General features: G+C 40.0%; 1 protein-coding gene across 5 annotated transcripts in view; it reads right to left on the reverse strand.

Moving 5' to 3' along the window:
- Window positions 1-21,576, reverse strand: part of LOC121740497 (whirlin) — a 79,229-nt gene that overhangs the window by 46,849 nt on the left and 10,804 nt on the right. For all 5 annotated transcript variants that reach the window (XM_042133242.1, XM_042133216.1, XM_042133233.1 and 2 more), the window contains exons 2-8: window positions 13,950-14,116; window positions 13,451-13,658; window positions 13,160-13,374; window positions 9,712-9,892; window positions 5,711-5,841; window positions 4,134-4,292; window positions 313-438 (exon numbers count right to left, since the gene is read on the reverse strand). In XM_042133242.1, the coding sequence (XP_041989176.1) occupies window positions 313-438; window positions 4,134-4,292; window positions 5,711-5,841; window positions 9,712-9,892; window positions 13,160-13,374; window positions 13,451-13,658; window positions 13,950-14,096 (1,167 nt within the window). In that variant the 5' untranslated portion in view covers window positions 14,097-14,116. The remainder of the gene's footprint in view (window positions 1-312; window positions 439-4,133; window positions 4,293-5,710; window positions 5,842-9,711; window positions 9,893-13,159; window positions 13,375-13,450; window positions 13,659-13,949; window positions 14,117-21,576) is intronic.

Consider the following 21,576-nt stretch of genomic DNA (forward strand, 5'->3'; position numbering starts at 1 on the left):
TATTATTATCTTGACATGGTAAGATAGTGTGTACTGGCATGACATTTAGAATATATATTGTGTGTAGAACAGAATATAAAGTGAATGAAAAATAAGATATTTTGGTCTAGACAAAAGCCACATTAAAATATAACTGAAGTAGTGAGTAGGTATAACTCGGCATGACGAACTAAGACCTTTTTGTGTCTGCGCCGTTCTTGTGGCAAAACGCTGGATTAAAAAATATTGCATGGTTTGTTATCATACCACATTCTCGACATAAATTATTATTGAATGATTATATTTTTATTATATTGAACATGGAGAGCTCACCATCAATCCCGCGCGGTCGGCCACGGACTCCTTGTCGACACCCGTGATGTAGATGCCCAGGTTGTACTCCAGGCCTCCTCTGATCATCAGACCCAGGGACTGCCCGGGCTCTATGCATAGATCCACCTTCAACAAAACAACAATTTATTCTAAAACTCTACAATAAAGCTAGAGTGACGGGGGAAGGAATGGTGGAAAGAGTGCTTTGAAGATCAGCAACTTCATGTTATGTTGGTAGTATATGTAGGTGTTTATTACATTGAAATTAAATATTTAAGCAAATCGACATTGTTAGGGTGTGTCCAGATAAGCTTTATGTAACGGTTTTTGGACACAGGCTGGGGACAAGTCGCTAGGAAATCGTCGCTACCTATACAACATCCTCATTAGATGTGATATAAACACACTTGCTTAACAACTAATCTGGACACCTTTAGTCTTAAGTTAACCATTATACACATTAACAAGTACAAAGTCACATTTCAGTCAAGGACTACATTATTTGTCTCCAGCCTCTCTCTCGGGATGAAGCGTGACAGTAAAGCTAATTATAATTTATACATCTTTAGTTGGTCCACGTAACATCTAATTCTAGGAGAGTACAGAAAATAATAGAGTACTATAACTCTTAACACCTCCATCGTGGGTATCGCAGACACAATAGATTTTCGATTATTATGAGGCAGCCGGCTGCCGCTTGGGGATAGTAATTGAACTACTACAACTCTTCGTTTAGGTACATGTCTTTTAATGTTTTAGAAGTCCCTTCAAGTCTGACCTACCCCACATGATCAGTTGACTTTTTTGTGATTTCCTCATAATATGTATTTCGTCGTATATCCTTTATTATAATCTATAGTAATAGACGTGTCGAAATAAAGAGAATTCTAATCCAAATCGAGTCGATTCACAGATTTAATCAATGACATTGTTTCGAATTCAAAGTTATTAATAGCGGGCACATTTGGGGCAAACGCGATGTGACGATCGATACGGACGCGTCTTCACCAGTCACCGGACTACCCATAGCTACGTTCACCGGCCCACACTGCCCTACGGCAACAGGAAATATTACGCAAAGGTCGGAGCAGAGGGCGTTACTAGCACATACGGTAAATAATCCTTCCAAAATCCGACATGTTGCACAGGTCATATTATATTGACGCCTCCGTGGTCTAGTGGTTATAGAGCGCGGCTCTTGACTCGGGGGTCGTGAGTTCGATTCCCGCGTTGGAAACATGTTATTTCCAAGTTTGGTTAGGACAATGCAGGCTGATCTGATTTGTCTGACAAGTAAGATGATCAATGCGTCGGATGGGCATGTAAAAAGTTGGTCCTGCGCCTGATCTCTCGCCGGTCGTGTCGGTCTTCCGTCCCACCGGGTTATTAAAGGAATAGAGATTGCTCTTGTGTACTGCGCACACATTTGCTCACTATGAAATTACTCCAGCGTAGCTGGCCTGGTTTCAATGAAACCGGCCACCGTCACCGAAACCAGTGTGGGAGCTATTATTATTATTATTATGTTTGTGTAAGGTATTCCTTGCTCACGGGCAATTAAATCCCGGACCTTTGGAAGGCATGCGTGGGGCCGAAGCCAACACGTAGAGGCCCGTTACACAGTTTTAATCTAATTGTTATGTGATACTGGCCGCCGACTCTCCCTGTCCGCACTATGGGAGTACAACCAAGGAGAGCCAGCGGCCAGTGTAGGACTATTACAGGGAATGGATATTAGAAATGATACCGGGCTATGGGGTGAGGTGCTAGTGGACTGGGTAACTGGAACTATGGAAGGACTATGGCGTCTGCCGATACAACGTGGAAACATGTATCATAAAGTTGGCAGACGGTGACTCGCCAACTCTTTGAATGGGCCCCTCAAAATGGTCGCACGCACGGTGCACCGAGGCGGCAACATTGACAGAGCGGCTTGAGGCAGGAGAGGTGTCGCTGGACTTTAAACGCCGATCATTTGCACCCTCAGAGGGTCCCATCACGTCGCCCACTCGCCACTTACGCTTCACATCCTTCCTCCGAGCCGAAGCTCTTGCGACTCCACTCTGACCGGCCGGTTAAGGCAAGGCAGTGGTAGGGCCTGATTCTCCGTCAGTGTTCACTCCGGCCGGCCGGTGAAGGCAAGCCGGATAGGAGAACAGGGGCTTCCCTGGGAGCACTCGGGTTCGTGGGGTCGCTACTCCCCAACAGCTCGCCACAAGCTGCCCTGCGGGCTTATTATTATTATTATATTGACAGAAACGTTGTCAAATCGAACAAAGCATTTTATTTACTGGCTATTCTGGTGCAGCCTCTATCGTGAAAACATTGCAGTAATATGTCCCATTAGAAATCACCCCTGCTTACGTCATCACAACATTCGTTTCACACATCACTATAATCACCGAAACGATCGATAATCCTATTTATATCCGGAGTTCAAATAGGTAATCCTATTACAGAGTGGTTATGGATTTTAGTATGTTTTGTGCACATAACTAAGCAATTTTATGTATAAACTAGATGACTCCCTTGCGTCTAAATTCATTTATGGCGCGGAAACCGTTTATTTTCCCGGAAAGAAAAGTGTCCTAACTCCTATGTCCTTTCCCGGGACTTTTAAAGTATCTCCATACCAAATTTCAGCAAAATCTGTCCAGTGGTTATTAGTATATTAGTATACAGTATAAGTATGGAAGTATGGATCTACATTCTATGTATTTGGAATTAATCACAAATCACCACGTTTTGTACAAACATATCCGAGCTACGTTTTGAAATTCAATAACCTAAATGCGATAGTAATGACTCAACGTATGAATAATATCTTCTAGTGAATGTTGGAAACGTTTTGGGCAACTGCTGACTTAAGCTGGCGTTCGATTACGATAAGAGATCGCCCCATTTGTCCAATAACGCCGAACACGATATCGATGGAAATACTTTCGCCAAAATTTATTGCAACATCAAGAAGCCAGCCAAATTAAATTATCTAATATTAATGTAGTCGTGTAATAAAGCTGACTCTTGACTGATGTAGTACGTGTGCTCATATTTTGTACCCCGAACATGGTTCTGCTGCGGGGACGTGACAAATTAATCCCATCGTGCGGATTGTGGACTGCATATTTATTAACAGCATATTTTAGAATACAATCTAATAATAAAATACTTGGCAAACTATTTGCTTGTGTGGATGAATGTGAACTAAAGTGTAGTCCTTCTTCTTAATATTAATAATAAAAATCGGCCAATTGCGAGTCAGACTCGCGCACAAAGGGTACTGATACAGAGCAAAAATAGGCTAAAAATTGTGTTTTTTGTATAGGAGCCCCCATTAATTTTTAATTTTATTTTAATATTAATATTGAATATTAAAGTACATATTTAAACAAAAGAATGTGTGAAAAATTCAAGTGCCTACCTCTTGCCACTATTGATATAGAGTGAAAAAGGGCGAAAAAATCACATTTATTGTATATTAATTTTATTTTGTTTTCAGTATATTTTGTTATTATAGCAGCAACAGATACACACAATCTGTGAAGATTTCAGAAGTCTAGCTACAGCGGTTCTTGAGATACAGCCTGGAGACATACAGACGGACAGACAACGAAGTATTAGTAAAAAGATCCCGTTTTAACCCTTTGGGTACGGAACCCTACAAAAGACCCATGTTTATATTATGTATACACTATACAGACTTTATATAACCTATAAAATGTTTGTCATCGTCTGATACGTCACATTTCTTATTAGAAATAGCATATATTTATCGCCTTCTTATCCTAAAAAGTTCACATAACAATTTTAAAATTACTTACCCTTCGTATAGATCTATCTTTGCTGGCAGATCTTACTGGACGTTGGGCGGGCGGCGAGGCGGGACGGCCGTACCGGTCCATCCACGAGCAAGACGCCCGCCCCACCAGCGCGCCCGCCGTCCGCACTATCATCGTCAGCTGACGACACGACTTCAGCATCTAGAGGGAGTAGAACAACGATCAAATTAAAACTTACTTTGAACGCATGAATAGCATTACCTAACAATACGACCTCATTTCTCATCCTATAAATGAATCTCGCGAGTGCGAGGCCTTACAGACCTATTTTAAAATGATATGAATTCTTTCATTAGGCGGCCCCGGCGCACGCCACACAAATGGGCCCCATATTCTTTTCCGTGCGGCCCCGGCGCGGGACAACAGTGAGAGATTGCCGTGAGTTGGGAAGTTGACGTTGTTGTAAAAAGCGGGAGAATTTCCACTGAGTATATTATGAATAGTCCCCCCTGTTTGTGCTCAGCTATTTGTTAAGCGTGGCAGCGCTAAGCGAATGACACACTTCATCTATACATATAAATAAAATTGGAGTGTCTGTTTGTAATATTAAAATAACCGTCTTTCTGTTTGTTCCGGCTAATCTCCGAAATGGCTGGACCGATTTTGACGGGACTTTTATTGGCAGATAGCTGATGTAATAAGGAGTAACTTAGGCTACTTTTTAACTGACTTCCAAAAAGGAAGAGGATATTTTTTTACTTTTTTATTTTTTACCTATGTATTTTACATTTGGTTGAAGCGGACGAAGTCGCGGGTAACAGCTAGTAAGAAATAAAGAAGAAAATTATTGAAATAGTTCTTATAAAACGAGGATATAAATAACTAATGTAGTCGAGAATCGTGTAATTGTTTCGTCAGATATATAATACAGTATGCACGGACGTAAAAAAAATAACAGTACCTATGGTACAAGCTAAAGAACTGAAAACTGAATAGGAAACGCCACTCTTATGTCTAAATGCCATGTTAAAAGCAAACTAACGTCACAAAGGCTTATAAATTTTCGACATGCGAGAAAATTGAGAACTCTTTAGTTCCTTGGAAAATATTACGAATTGAATAATATTCTCAACATCGGAAACGATTATGTAATCGTTTATTGTTTTGTAATGACAAGTTGTTATTGATAAGCAATGAACATTCTTAGGCCTTCATAAAGTTCTATATTATAGGGTCTTGTTGACGGATAAACACATATTTTTGAAGCTATTGCCTAGCTTTTATCGCGGGTGTTGGGCGCGACGACCGAATCAAAAAATTCCGTAAAAACGAAAACCGTTTTTTTAAATTATATTATTAGGCCTAGGCCCGTGGTAATATCTTGATGAATTTATAAAATGGAATGATCCGGAAACCGAAAAACCGGCCGGTTCACTTACTCAGCTGACTCAACGCCTTAGTTCTTAATATAAACCAAAGAAAGAAGTAAGGTTCTTTTGAATTGTGCACATACTTAAGTATCAAAAAAGGATTCCAGCAGATATTGTTCATCTAAACTTTGCTGAACTGTCCAGCTATTGAAGGATACGTAGTTACGTATGGTATACGTAGTTTCTCACCTTAAGAGCGTCTTCATGCGAGATGCCGGAGAAGGGCGTGCCGTTGACCTGCAGGATGGAGTCGCCGGGGCGGAGGCCCGCGCGCTCCGCCACCGAGCCCTCCTCCACGCGCGATATGTACACACCCACACCTGCATACAAACTAAGCTTTTAGCTATTATATCTAATATATAAAATTCTTGTGTCACAGTATTTGTACGTGAACTCCTCCAAAACGGCTCAACCGATTTTAATGAAATTTTGTATGTACATTCCTTAGGCCTGAGAATAGGTTTTTATCAACTTTTGATACCTATTGATACTAGAAATAATCAATATGTCAAAACAACATTTGATGGGTCAGCTAGTTATAATAATCATAAGCCACAGAAATAAATCAAGATAGAACGGCTAAGCGGGTGAAGTACGCGTGTTTCAATCTTGCACAAGTGAGCAAGATTTGTTGAACGTTCATTTAGTCAGCGCGCACGTCTCGACTTGATTACACCGGAGCGGTTATGCAAAAATGCCTCATTGTGCAGTGTCTAATTATTGTAAAAACAGAAGTACGAAAGTGAATCGGTCAAAAGGAGGTTTTTCTTTCCACGGGTAAGTTATTTGTTCTAACTGAGTTTAAAGCAAAAATTGACGATCGATTCCTTAGCAACGCACACGCGTCACCGTTCTATCTTGATTTATATCTGTATCATAAGCTAATGTTTTATTGTTTCAAAACAATGAACAAAAATGAAAATGAAAATTGGATTAAATTAATCTTCAACTTAAAATTATACGTAGGAGAGCCATGCTTCGGCACGGATGGGCCGGCTCAACCGGAGAAATACCACGTTCTCACAGAAAACCGGCGTGAAACAGCGCTTGCGCTGTGTTTCGCCGAGTGAGTGAGTTTACCGGAGGCCCAATCCCCTACCATTATTCCCTTCCCTACCCTCCCCTATTCCCTTCCCTTCCCATCCCTATCCTCCTATATTACCCTATTCCCTCTTAAAAGGCCGGCAACGCACCTGCAGTTCTTCTGATGCTGCGAGTGTCCATGGGCGACGGAAGTTGCTTTCCATCAGGTGACCCGTTTGCTCATTTGCCCCTTTATTTCATTAAAAAAAAAGTGAACTAGCTAAAATGTTTCCATCGAAGGAAGTAGTTAGTATTCTTCCTTCTCGAATAATATTATGCAACTACTCTGATTCTTGAATTAATATTAATATTAATTTCATTCTAATTCAAATTCATTCGATTGAAAAGAAAATTGTATTATAGGTTTTAAAACTTATCTACCTGCAGCCTGCACTCTATCTTGAATTCTTAATAAAAACTTATTTCCGAAAGAGGCTTTGAATTATGAATTTTTTAATCAAATATTCATGATTTAAACTTAATTTGGTTCTAAAGTTTTAATCCGACTTAACTTCTTGTGGTATGTAAAATTTGATAAAGTAATCAATTCTTGTTCCCAAATATTCGCGTCAATTAGTTATATTTTATTTATAATTCTATAAATACTTTAATATCTTGAACGAGAACTTTTCTGCTTGCCGGAGCGAAGATAGATGAGTTTCCTAACTTTTAAGGTAAAGGGCATTGACCTCCTGCTAGAATCCTTGCAAGTTTTAGAAATTCAATAAATGCGGCTTTTGAAAGTGTGAAACTTACACTGAAAGAATACAGTACAGAAAAAATTACAGGAATTATTAAAGATAAAATTTTATCTTTAATAATTCCTGTAATTTTTTTTGTATCCAACACTCGTAGTTGGAATAATTGACGGAACACCAAATATTATGAAACATTAAACCGCTAGTTAAATACAGTATGATTAATTGTATACCAAACAATAATACAAATTTTGTTGGTACGCTGTATAAAATATATATAAATAATAATTTAAACGTGGGAGAGCCATGCTTCGGCACGAATAGGCCGGCTCGACCGGAAAAACAACACGTTCTCACAGAAAACCGGCGTGAAACAGCCCTTGCGATGTGTTTCGCCGAGTGAGTTTACCATTACCGGAGGCCCAATCCCCTACCCTATTTCCTTCCCTACGCTGCCCTATTCCCTTCCCATCCCATCCCTACCCTCCCCTAGTGCCCTATTCCCTCTTAAAAGGCCGGCAATGCACCTGCAGCTCTTCTGATGCTGCGAGTGTCCATGGGCGACGGTAGTTGCTTTCCATCAGGTGGCATTTCTCGACAGCACTGAGTCATTATTCATTAGTCATTAAACAATTGAGTAATTTCAAATAAAACAATTTCTTTCTACAATAAATCCTAATAACATGACGTGCCATCAAGGTTCAAAGGTGCCAGATGAACCATAATATGAAATTTGCCCTCAATGTCAGATTATGACAATTGAAATAGGACTATTGCTCAATATTATCTGTTCTGCGAAGTCTGTTTCTGTCTATTTATACCGGTGTTACGTGAACTTCCAATCGATAGCTGCTTGTGCTGTAACTTGTACGTGGCCCGCCCACACCACACATCTGCTTCCTCAAAAAATCACTATTTTTTTTCTTTTTCTAAACGAATTCTTACCTTAAAATATATTTTAACCGAAAGGCTGCTGATATTTTTGCAAGGGACAAATAAATAAGCCATACAGTTTTCAATAAGATTACACGTGGGTCACAAGTTATGTGCTTCTTCTTTCAATATTTATTTTAGACCGAGGAAAACTTCTATAAAAGATATCATATAAGTGTCTTTAAATTAAATAAACAATACTACAAATTCTACTTGTCGTAAAAAGAGCTGCTTGAATGCCGTTTTACGACAGCTCGTCCGAGGTGCTACGGCGCGCTACGGCTCGCTACGCGGCGCTACGACCCTCTACGACGGACAGAATATAATATAAAATTATTCTTAGAACATCCGAACGCACGCTATAAAATAGTATTAAAACTATGCGATTGCTGATAAGTACTTTATTATAATTTTTAATATTATATACTTGTTATAATACCACAGCTACAAATTATATTGTTCTTCGTTCAACTGAAAAGTATAGAAAAATATTTACTGTTCAAAAGTTTTCAAGCTGACACAATTCATAAGTATTATAGGTATTACGTGACCAAAACTTATTTAAGAAAGTAGGTTTTCTTTTGTGATAGAGTCTGATAGCCGTCGATAGCGCCTCAAGATGATCTCTATCGTGCCAAGTTTCACCCTATCTGCTGCTTATATATTGCAAAATGTTTGTAACACCAAAGTAGCCTTATTATGATTTAAACTAAAAGTACAATGCCGCCCAACTTTAATGGAATGGAATTAAAACTAAAAGCCCATTCGTCATATTTATAAACTGCAAACATAAGCTAAAAGTAACCAACAAGAGCCATAACTCAAATAAGTCTCTAAAGACTTCCATTAAAGGAACATCGAACTACATAGTAGGTACGCAAGCGACTTAACTTATTATTTGGTGTAAGATTTACAGGTGGGTGATATATTTTTTGGGTCGAGAAGGTTTTCAGGCAAACTGGTGCTCCTGAACATTTGATTTTTATACGTTATTTTTATATCTGCGCGTGGATTCTGCGGTTTACAGCTGGAGTTCGTAAACATTTTTGGTTTTACGAGCTGACCCGTCTATCGCAGTCGCGGAAACTTCAATTATTATTTATTTCGAACTTCAAACTTTTATTAGTCTTAATTTAACTTATGAAGACTTAAGACAATCTATCCGAAGGCTACGAGTGGACTACGGACGGGAGAAGTTTGTCTCTTTGCTAATGCAGAACTCTTGAAGATACTGGAGAAGACCTTTGCCGTAAAGCTTTTGGACTAAAATTTCCATTGCAGCGGTCATACCGGGCCTTTATCCCGCGGCTCGCCCAGGGCGGAAAGTGGAGTGCCACCGAATTTATAGTGGCTAGGGGCTGCATCCACTACCATCTTCGGACGCAGCAGAGATCCACTTACGTGCGGGTGGGACCCCCGTCCGCCGCGAGATGCCTAAGAGCATTTCCTCGGCGCAAAAGAAAAAAAAATACATACCGGCCTCCTTGCCGCCCTTGACGCAGATGCCGAAGCCGTGTGAGTCAGCAGGGTCGCGGCTCATGGTGACGGTGCGCGTGGCGGGCTCGGCCGGCGGCGGCGGCGCGCCCCCGCCCGACGAGTACGGCCGCTCGCGCTCCCCCACCGCCCCGCCAACCGCCCCCGCACCGCGATAGATCGCCTGCGACCAACACACACGTTACCGAAGCCCGAGATGGACTTGACATAACATATCGCTTATCCACGTCGCTTGTGATGCGTGCTAAGTCCCAGATATTTTGACATGTAACTTCTCTTTCAAAACTGGCGAATGCTTTTTGACTAAGCATTCAGTACAGTCAAAAGTGGTGTATCCACTGAGGCGCCAAAAATTAATAGGAAAGTCACATAAAAATAAACGTCGACTGCTATAACTTAACTAATTATAAATTCTTGGACATACAATGGCAGGATAATGAACTTCGTATTATATGGGTACACGATAATCATTACACCGGGGAAGGTGACAATGCAAAGAGCGGTAAATCTTGGCACCGTCTACTTTTAGTTAAATCCAGATTAAATTGCACCAATTTCCCTTATTCTGGCACTGAACCAAATTTAAAGAGGTACAATTTAATGCTGCTGTATTGATTTATTATCTTTAAAATCTTTCGTTGTATTTTTTACATATTTAAGTAACTTGTTCATATTTAAATATATGAAATAATTATATTCAGTTAAATAATCGCGTATCTGGGGGCACGGCAGTGCCCCAGCCAAGCTTTTTAGCAAAGGCACGGCCGTACCATACTTTTCTCGAAGCGGTTCGCGGCTATTTCACACCCCCATTATCTTCCATGTTAACAAAGCTAGGGATTAAAACTAGCTTAACCTCCAAATTACATTAAATTTCGATAAATAGTTTAATAGTTACGGATGGGCAAAGTTACTACATTTTGTCACTCACTGACTGACAGACCATCAAAATTCTAAGGTACTTCTAGCAGGCTTATAACCTTGAAATTTGGTACTCGGATGTACATACAGACAGACACTGTTTCGTCTGTTACTAAAAGTAGGTAATTATTGTTATTTTAAATATACTTAAGCTATAATTGGACAGTAGTTGATTTGTCTAACTCAGCTAACCACATTAAAACGTATTCTAATAATTTGTAATTTGAATGTACTGTTTCGTAATAAACTGCACGTTACCTCATATATTTCAGTGAAATCCAATTCGGAAAATATGTACAACACATACACCCACTCAGCCGTTTAACATAATAGCACATTTAATAGCACTGTTTATATGACGTTGTTAGAATTTTCAGTACATTATATTAAAACACGACGAGCGTTATAGCCTTTGTGTGAAACACCAAATATTTGGAGCAATCCCGCTTTATTAGTTTGATAATTTATACTAAATGATTTGAAATTGACAGCAATGTAAACAAAACAAACTGTATTGTGTGTGTGTTTCAATATAAAATAGTAATATTATAGCGTGAATCGATAGATATACGTTTTGTATGGCCACGGTGGATGATTGTTAGTTGTCAACTGAGGAGTTGGCGGTGCGATTGCCAGGGGTGGCTCCGTGGACACGCCTATTTACCGCGGCTAAGAGTAGCAAACAATTATTTATACCCTCTTTAAATTTCGTTATTCCAATCAACTGAATATATTTCACAGGTTCAACCCTGATGAACCTTATTAAAACGCCTCGCCCGTATGAAATATTAGTTGTAGCGCAGTTCTCGGCTGAACGATGTTAATTTTAGCGCAGCAGTTCGTCAAACTGTATTTACAATTTTCACACGTAATTAAAAGCTTTGAGCCAGTAGGGTGAGTCGTTAAAGCTCTGAATTACACGCAAATAATATTAATTAGTAAGTTGAGCGTACAGCTGGAGCCACTAGTATAATATTTAAAAGGAATGAATATTGAATAATTAACCTGAATAACTTTGTTTACGTATATCGTGCATATGTTGCTTTTTTCGTATTGATACGAATATATCATATTACTCGTAGTCGTTGAATCGGGATAAGCAAAGAGAGTGAAATTCGACAAATTAAGCGACACAAAGGTGACGCATGGAGTTAAAAGAGAATGGCAAAAATTGAAACAATAGCGCACCAGTGGCTCCAGAGTAGCCACAGTTGAGGACCACTGGTCTAAACGCTGGCCCCCGCTGTCATGAATAAACGAGCATTATCGACTGGCGCCCGACACCGCTCGGCCGCAGAATTATTTACATGTGACAGCTCTCGACGGATACGCTCGTTCGTTAACACGTACTATTTTTGGGCCATGAAGTTTGTTATTAAGAGGGCGACTAACCCCAAAAATCAAACATCATCCTTCTCTCTTCACACTCACGGCCGTTTTTCATATGCCAGGTGAAAAAGAACGACGCGGAATTATCGCCAAATTAGTTTTTTCTCAATAAATCGATAAATATACAAAATTTAAAAACTCCGCTAGGTCGATCTCTCAATGATAGAATTTTATACAATTTGTTAAAATATTAACTTAGTTCAATGCACGGTTATGGCAATAAATGAAAAATTCGTGAAAATTAGATGCATCTTTGTGATTTTTTTCTATCGAGAAAATTTTAAGATGTCGTGTTTTTGCTCAAATTGAATTCTCGGAAATATAATGTAGTATCTAATTTCAGAAAATAAAACAATTCGGGGCTTATTTTCAAGTATAAAAATGAATTATAAAATCGACACTTTAGGGTTAGTCGCCCCCTTAACTAGTCGCTGTTTGGGTTAACGTTTAACTAGTCGAGTCGGAAATTCGTCTGATATAATATATTTTGACTGTCATAATAGCTCTAAGCTTTACGAATTTAATACAACTGCAATGATAATACATAATCTATATATTAATACGTGAGAGAAAAACTTTGTAACCCTTTTTACGAAAAATTGGGAAACGTAGGTGCATGAAATTTCGCACAGTTATATTTTATATGGTGAAGGAGTGCATCGAGCTAATATTATTTTAAAATTATGCTTTTATCACATATATTTTTAACAAATAAAACGTTACACACACTACGACACTACTACTAGGAAAAATGACAGATTTTTGAGTGACAAGCCTATACATACGAATTATACTCTTTTATTTATGGTTGTCTGTTGACAACAAGTTGACAAATTGAAAATTGATTACATATTGTTTTTTTTTTTTATTTAATTTTAGATACTATTAGACAATGCTTAAACGGCCAGTCTGAGATCAGCTGAGTCCCAGAGACAAGAATTAAAAAAAACTATGATGAAGGTTACTACCTATATTTTGTAAAAAATATTGACTTCATTCCTAATATTCCTAATATTGTTGCAAGTAAGGTCGAATTTCGACCATTGGGCGATCTCTAGTATTATGAACAATGTTACACGATTGTAATTGTAAGTTAGATGTTTAAAACCATAGTGCTCACATGATGTGTGGTGCTGCTGGGACTGCTGGCGGGGGAGTGTCGTCGCGTGGGGAGGGGCGCGGGAAGTGGCGCGGGGGGGTGCGACGGCGGCAGCGCCTTGCCCAGCGCCGCCGCGCCGCCCTGACCGAACAGCCGCAGCACCTGCTCCGGAGATATCGGCCGCTTCTTGCCGTTTGTGCTCAGGTGATTCGTACTGTTTCTTAAACTTGCGGGTCCTAATAAAGACGAATAGTTTTAGTAATTGATCCGGAGGAAATGTGCTTTGAAAATGCTCGCAAGCGTCATCATTACCTGCATTATTGGTTATACTAGTGGAGCCTAGATACGGTGTCCTGTTGAGTTTCCCTTGGTAGTGGTGCTGGGAGTAGGACGCGTGGTGGCCGTGCGAGGAGGCCGGCCGCTCGACGATGGTGTAGGAGGTGCCGGGCGGGGAATAGTACACGCCACCCCGCGCCCGCCCCCGCGCGTCCTCCGCCTCGTAACTGGTGTGACGATTGTCCTACAGAACATTTAAAAGGTTTAAGAAAATTAAATTATCATTATTCTTAGGCCTTTGTCAGATAGATATTAATTGTTAGTAGGCTACTATCTGCACATTGGACCATGGCCCATGATTGCGCCATTGCTGGCGTACTGTGTACTAGTGTAAGCAGTATACAATCGACCCTGATTACAGACAATCACAGACGAAGAATATATTGCTCTCTTCACGTACTCGCCTACACGCCTACAAAAATGCACATATAGATGTAGAGGATGTATGAAGGCCACAGTGCGGTTTCCATCTCACCTGCTGCGAGCGCGAGTGGCGCGCGAGGTGGTGGGCCGGCGGGTGCTGCGGCGTGGCGGAGCGCCAGCCGTAGCCCTGCGTGTAGGGCGGCGGCCAGCGCGTGCCGAACTCCGCCAGCTCCGAGCCCTCGCCCTCCCCCGACCTCATGCCGGGGGTCGCCGCTCACTCTGACAACAATGAGGAACTGGTTAGACAAGTTCAGGGAAACCATTATCTGAACAGATTATAACAAAGACTATAACGGAATATTTCGTCATGTCTTCTGGAACGGCTAGAACGTGTAGGTGTGTTTATCCTGTGGGTCTAAGAATGGTCTTCATGTGCCTGAAAAGTGAAATGATATATGTATTATGTTGATATATACTCGCGCATATTCCCACACCGTATATTATGGCAAAACAACGCTTTCCGGATCATCTAGTAGAAAAATATAAACGCTGTTGTACCAAGAAAAAGGATTATCGCTTAGCAAACATATTGTAATAAGTAATATTAAAACGTAGCGTTAGATCCTAGAATAATTTCAGCACGATCTTTTCAATTATGCAAGCCTTGATGGATTGCATTTATAGCAGCCGTTAAATTAAGAGAGACTCAATAGCGCAGATTAACGAGAAAATGACAATGGAAAAAGGAAAAAGCCCGCCTTTCAATTAAAAGTACATAAAACCTTTTTATATACCAACCTATTGTAGAGTTTAATGGGGAGGCCTCGGCTGTATTATTTTCAAGTTTCAACATATCTATTTTCTAAAGCTGCGACGAAATGAAAACCTTGAAAACCTTTGAAAAACTTTAGAGTAAATTCTTAAATCTCTTGGGTAATTCGCACTAGCGCAACCTACAATTACTATAATTTTCAACGCTATGTAGCGTAGATATAATTTGTTAAATGCATTAACAAGTTCACCTTTTAGACTTTTAAACATATTTGTTTATAATAAATGGTAATATAGTGCGCAATGAAGGCGAAGAGAGAAGGTATAAATTGGAGGCGCAGGTATAATTTGGGCCGGGCCGATGTCCAGGTGGTGAGCTGGGCGAGGCCAATTTATGGGTCCGTCGACTTGCGGCTTCGATCGTGAACTTCGCTGGAGCGCGCCCATGAATATGTATTTTATTACTTCACTGCGGTCTGCAATTAACGGCTACATGCCGTAATATATTCGCCGTGTCATCAATATTTATGTTATTTTTAAGGGTGCAGTTGGTTTTAACAAAGTTTCCTAATTGCTATTTCTAACAACATTTTGTAAAATCTTAAAGACATGTAATAAGCACATCTGCCATCAGATGGTATTATGGACCAAATTAAGTGACGTTGTATAATATAACACTAGCTATTTGACCGAGCTTTGCTCGGTATTCGATAATGCCGGCCAGCCGGCTCGATGGAATTAAATATTATAATTATATCGATTTAGAGTAAAACTATCGAGCAATGCTCAATGTGTGGACGAAAGCCCGAGCCGCGAGTTTTGCTCGACGTTATTGCTCGATCGAGCAAAACCGTATGTGACTACTTAGTATGAGACGATCGGATGCGGCTGCAAGTAGTACACTTGTAATTTAACTATAGCTGTTGCAAAACCATTATATTAAATATATTTCACGTGTTTTGTTACACTATTATTTGTTATTAGGGTATGTTATTCGAATATTCGAATAGTCGTTTTATTCGAATATTCGACGATTTTATTATTCGAATATTCGCCAAATAATTTTTCGAATAATTCGAATAATAAGAATATTTTTATTTTTCTTTAAAATGCTATTAACACATAAAATTAATATGAACTAAGAACATAATTAAGTTTATTTTAGAAAAATAATATTATTTATGAATATTCTAGATCTTTTATGATATAAAAATCTGTTTTTAGTCTAACAAATTAATATATACGACCATTCATCGTCGCCGTTGACCATGTTTTAGTCGTTAGGATTCAACTTGGACTCAAGGACTTATTGACTACAGAACCCTAATACGGAACCCCGAACCAACAGATTTTTTGTATGGTGATAGGTTATTTTATTTAATTTAACAGTAGCATTGTCGTTACAGATAGAACAATCCATATTTTAGGACCATCAAATCGAAATATTTAATCCTTTCTATCTCTGTTAGCTATATCTTTCGAGAATTTTCGCGGAGGAAATTGATGTTTTTCTTACACCTGTTTTCTAACATACCCATTAAAGAATGTATAAATATTATTGACGAAAATTTTTGCACTTCAAATTTATTTTGAAACTGGTCGTGTAATTTGTTAAAATTTATAATTATTTCTGAATATAGTGGAAAAAGTGCACGAAAAATAGTGTTTTAGTGTTCAACATGAATTTCGGTGCCAGATCTCGGTCTTGGCCGAGAACGGAAACCCCGTCTCGGTCGGTGGCTCCCTAATATCATGTTATTAATGGCATTAGCAAACTTCAAGTTACTAAAGTCACCAGCTCCATGATTATTTCACCCTCCCCAGAGCTTCGTTGCAATTTTTTTCTTTGTTCGGTGTTTGTTTTCTAGCGGGCCTTTTTTATAGTTTCGAGCCACGTTGACACAGGCGAAGCCACCTACGTGAATCAGAATGTGGCTCGAAAATATCAAATAGACGGGTGAGCTGGCTCCACTATTATCCTATCAATCCCTAAGCGGCAGCCGGCTGCCGCATAACAATTGAAAATCTATTGTGTCTGCGATACCCACGATGGAGGTGTTAAGGAACAGATACCATAACGTCGTTAGACTAAGCATAATCACATTAGAAAGTAAAAGGTGTTACGATCGAAAACGGTTTACAATTTACAGCAGTTCCTTTGCCCAGCTGTAACCTTATATTATAAAGTTTTAAAGTGTTTAACAATGAACATTAACTGTTGATAAAAGTAAAAACAAGAATTATTTACTTTATACTATTAACAAAAAGGTTGTACAAAGCTTCGTTTTACTTTTAATCAGAGTTTTCAGCATTTTTCAGAATTTTCCAATTATTCGAATAATATTCGAATTATTCGAAATTTTTTGTAAAATATTCGAATTATTCGAATAGTAAATTTGTCGAATAATAACATTCCCTATTTGTTATCTAAAACGCTGAACCGTGTAGGTTTTTATCAGCAAAAAGTACGGTAATAAAAATAAATTCCCTCCTGCCGACACACGACGTAATGATCGTTTAGAGCTAAAACATATTTCCGAACGTTGGACGAGGCTTCCGCCTTCGCGTTTGTACAGCGCCGCCCGCCCCCGCCCGCCGTACACCGCAGACCGACCCTCTTCCGGCTTTACGTTACACTTTAATGTACAGTTAAACAACAAACAACTATTTAAAACGTATTAACAACACATATATTTTACAGTGCCATAAACTCTGTTAGGTCAGCAAAATGTCACGTGGCTCTGTAGTCTATCGAACTATGCTCAAACAATTCGAGCATAGTTCGAGCTCGAGTCGAACTTGTTATTCAATGCGTTTAAAAACATGATTAATGGTGTTAATTCCATGGTCGTTTTGATAATACCTGTTGCTACGTTACACTATTGATGTAACAAGTTGGTATTTTTATACATTAACTAATTTATATCGATTCATTACAAACGTCCGGAATGATCAAAATTAACCGCACTGCAGATATCTATTTTGAATGTGGTCATTACACTTTCATAGTTGTCGTTTCTATCTGCTGAACATTTTTTCTAGATCAATTATAAAATTCAGAATACATATCAGGTACCTACGTTTAAGTATTTCTTATCAGCTTCGAGTTTGCAAATGTACATCACTGAGTTCACAAGAGTAAATAAGAAATTAATATTATGAATACCTACTTTTGAAAAGATGTATCAGGAAATTTGCCAAGCACGGGAGGAATTTATTGACGGAATGTTTCATGCTGATAAGCCCAAGGGACAGGCTGGCGAAGCGCCAACATCAGCAACATTCTAGGTATCGGCCAATTTTGATTTCTGAGTTATTATTATCGACTTATCAGGTTTGCAATCAGCATTTAAAGAGTCAAAACTTTTCAACTTCTAAACAGAAAGTAAAAAAACACTTAGTTTCGTTACAGGGTGTAACGAAACTAAGTGATAATTTACTTTAGGGTATGTAATATGTATGAGTCTCGTATACAGGGTGCAATTAAACCTACCTGCCAAATTTTTTCCAGGGCTTACGTATCATTATAAAGAGTCAATTTAACCAAAAAAAGTTGGGTGCTATTTTTTTTATAGGAGAGTCAATTTAACCAAAAAAAGTTGGGTGCTATTTTTTTAGATGACATATTTTATCCCATTTAAAATCGTTGTAGAACGGTCACTTCGCGGCGGTGAGTATGAGAGGGGGTGACGCGGAGGGGAGCCGCGCGCGCGGGGGCACGTCACGCGCGGGCGATGGGTCGTGTCGTGTCTATTGTGCACCATTGTGGTGTTTTTAGGATAACTTCCGGAAGCTATTTCTCAACATTTAAGTACTAAGTGATTATAAAAGAAAAAATACGTGTATGTATTTTTATTTGAACAAGGATCAATATATCAAAATTTGTCCGGAAGGTTTCATTGCACCCTGTATAAAGTTCGCTGTGTAGCAACGCTAAAAGAGTAACTTTTTTTCATGACGCGCGGGCGCTTGCCCATACAAATCACAAAAAAACTATTTCAGTGCTGCTACTTTCACAGTGAACAATGGTTTCACATTGAATAAGGAACACATACACACCCTAAAGTAGGTAGTATCAGGTATTTTATTACACCTTGTAATATGCTTAGGAAAACGTACATTTCCTCTGTTGTCTAGTGTAGTTAGATATAAATTAGTATAAAGTTGCTGAGGTTAGTACTTAATCTGGAATAAAATAAGAATTTAAGTTACTACATGTTTTGACTTTGATACGTAAGTAAGTAAGTAAAATAAAAATCCCATCGGCTACCCTTAAATATTGCAAGCAATTTTGGCGAAAGCGAAATGAAATTCAATATTAAATAGATATTTTACTTTAACGAAGCAAGTAAATAAAGAAATTCGGTCAAATCATGTTTCATTTAGGTTATAATCGGCCTTAATGAATACTTATAATTACATAAAAGCCTCGACATTCGAATGAGCCGTATTGTCAGGGCGAGAAGAATAGGCCATAGAGGTAAATGAATGTACAAAGAGCTTCTGTGACGTCACGGGAGCTGGCAGGCGGCGGGCGGCGGGCGGGGGAGGGGTGGAGGGGGTTCAAGGCCGTGAATTTGGGTCAATGGGACATAAACGAAGATGGGCTACGAGCTTACTACGCCTAGCCTCTACGAGGTTGCCGCTTCTACGAACATAAAACTAACATAATTATCATTTTATTATTATATTCCTTAGAGGCACGTTAAAATATGTGATTTGGGTGTTTAAGAGCCTTAAATTAATTTTAGAAACTAACTATGGTACTTGTGTCATGATAAGAGAGGGGGGGTTAGTTTAACCACGTAGCCCGCCATGCTTGTCCAGTGCATGTTGGCGGGGGGGTTATCGCCAGAACCTCGACCGTAGATCAGCAGTCACCTTCCATTTTGCCTAAAACGTAAACTCGTCGACATGTGCATCCTGTATATCCTAACTTACGGTGCTCAGTCTTGGTCTTTGACCGACTTACAGAAGTCCCGGCTCGGAGTTTGTCAAAGAGCTATGGAGCGCAGCATTTTAGGTGTCAAAAGGATTGACCGTATTTGAAACACTGCTCTGCGCTCCAAGACAAGAATAATGAATGTGGGTAGAAAAGCTGCTGATCTAAAGTGGAGCTGGGCAGGGCACGTCGCCCGCATGCATCCGGACAGATGGGATGGGCGGGTCTAGTTACGGAGTGGCTACCGAAAGGTCGGCGAAACAAAGGCAGTCCCAAGAAAAGGTGGTGCGACGAACTAAACGCTGTTGATAAAGAGTGGCCAAACACAGCAAAGGATAGAGACGTATGGAAGGAAACAGGGGAGGCCTTTGCACAGCAGTGGGACACAAATGGCTAATTAGATTAGATTAAAACTATGGTACTTATTTAATTTTATTATTTAACATAATATAATAATTATGTTCTGTGTGGGCTATAGTTGGGTGGAAATTTTAATAAAATCCGTATTACGTTATAATCCGCATTGAATATATTGTTAGCAATTTGTAAACATTGATGCATTTACATGATAAGCCACTGAGCGTGTAATTACTAGAAGTTTTCCGTTCCGCTTCACAACCGCCGATATCTTCCGCGCGACTGCGTCCCTCCGCCCGCGATTCCCGCGAACCCGAACATCAAAGAGTTGATTCCCATTATTACAAATCATTTTCATTTTTATAACGGCGAGCCTTACCTCAATTCCAAATCGATAACCTCGCACACAACAGAATTCGTGCACGCATCACAATAAGATTAATTTTAGCTTAGCATGAAATTGTAGTTTCGAGAGCGATCTTCTCTATATTAATTTTCATGTGTTTTTTAAATATCTTAAGAAATAATATAAAAAAAATATATTGTTCTGTGTAATAGCCAGAATTTTCGAGCCCTCATCTTGCACATTCGTTATTCCCTTTGCGGACGAGGCCAAGAACGCCTGGGACATTGCTAGTGCCGGCAGCGAGGTCCCCGACCCCAAGAACACATCTTCCCAAAGGCTCTGGGACAAGCCCATCTGCGAACTGGTGCGTAATAAACTGTTTAACACACCAGCGCCGTAGAACGGGCTCGAGTTTTGGCCGTGGAGAGGTGGGAGTCGGGAGCTTGGCTGCAGGCACTTCCATCTAAAACACGGGAACATTGCTGGACCGTCTTGCCACTGCCCTGCGTCTTGGTGCCCCCCCCCCCATGTCGTCTCCCATCAGTGTGTTTACGGCGCATTCTACCACGGTTTGTGCTGCTCCCGAAGTGCTGGACGCTTTTCGCGGCATCACAGACTGAATGACCTCATTCGTCGGGCTCTTGTCACTGCCGGCATGCCAGCGATACTGGAGCCCTCCGGTTTGGCGCGCGACGATGGTAAGAGACCCGATGGAATGACCCTGGTCCCCTGGAATGTGGGACGGGCCCTTGTGTGGGACGCTACTTGTGTCGACACACTCGCCTCGTCCCATATTCAGGGCACCTCGAGCTGTGCGGGCGCAGCCGCAAACCAAGCAGAGAACCTCAAGCGGCGCAAATATGAGAACCTCAGCGGAGATCTCATATTTGAACCGTTTGGGGTGGAAACTCTAGGCGCATGGGGTCCGGGGGCATATAAGCTTTTTAGAGGAATATCCAATGAGTTTCTAAAATACTAGAGTAGCAATGTCTTACAAAAGATTCTCAGAAATGCGTAACCACTTTTTTGTTCAAAAGACAATGTCAAGTCATATATTCGTTATGTCATTATGTATGTGAGATATGCCTGCAGGCATCTTCGAAGTGGCAACGCGTTGCTACCGTAAACTTCCAATCTATGTAGTTACGTTAGTAACATAGAATATCATTGGGAATATCTAAGAAGCTTGTTGAAGCCACCCGAGACCACAGAGCTGGGAGCTACCTGGCTCAGCGGATAGCAATTGCCATCCAACGTCTCAATGGTGGCAGCTTGCTGGGCACTCTGCCAGATGGGGACGACTTGGGCAAGTTTTTCTTTTTA

Source organism: Aricia agestis, chromosome 1 (genome assembly GCF_905147365.1).
Source record: "Aricia agestis chromosome 1, ilAriAges1.1, whole genome shotgun sequence".
NCBI classification, from domain to species: domain Eukaryota; kingdom Metazoa; phylum Arthropoda; class Insecta; order Lepidoptera; family Lycaenidae; genus Aricia; species Aricia agestis.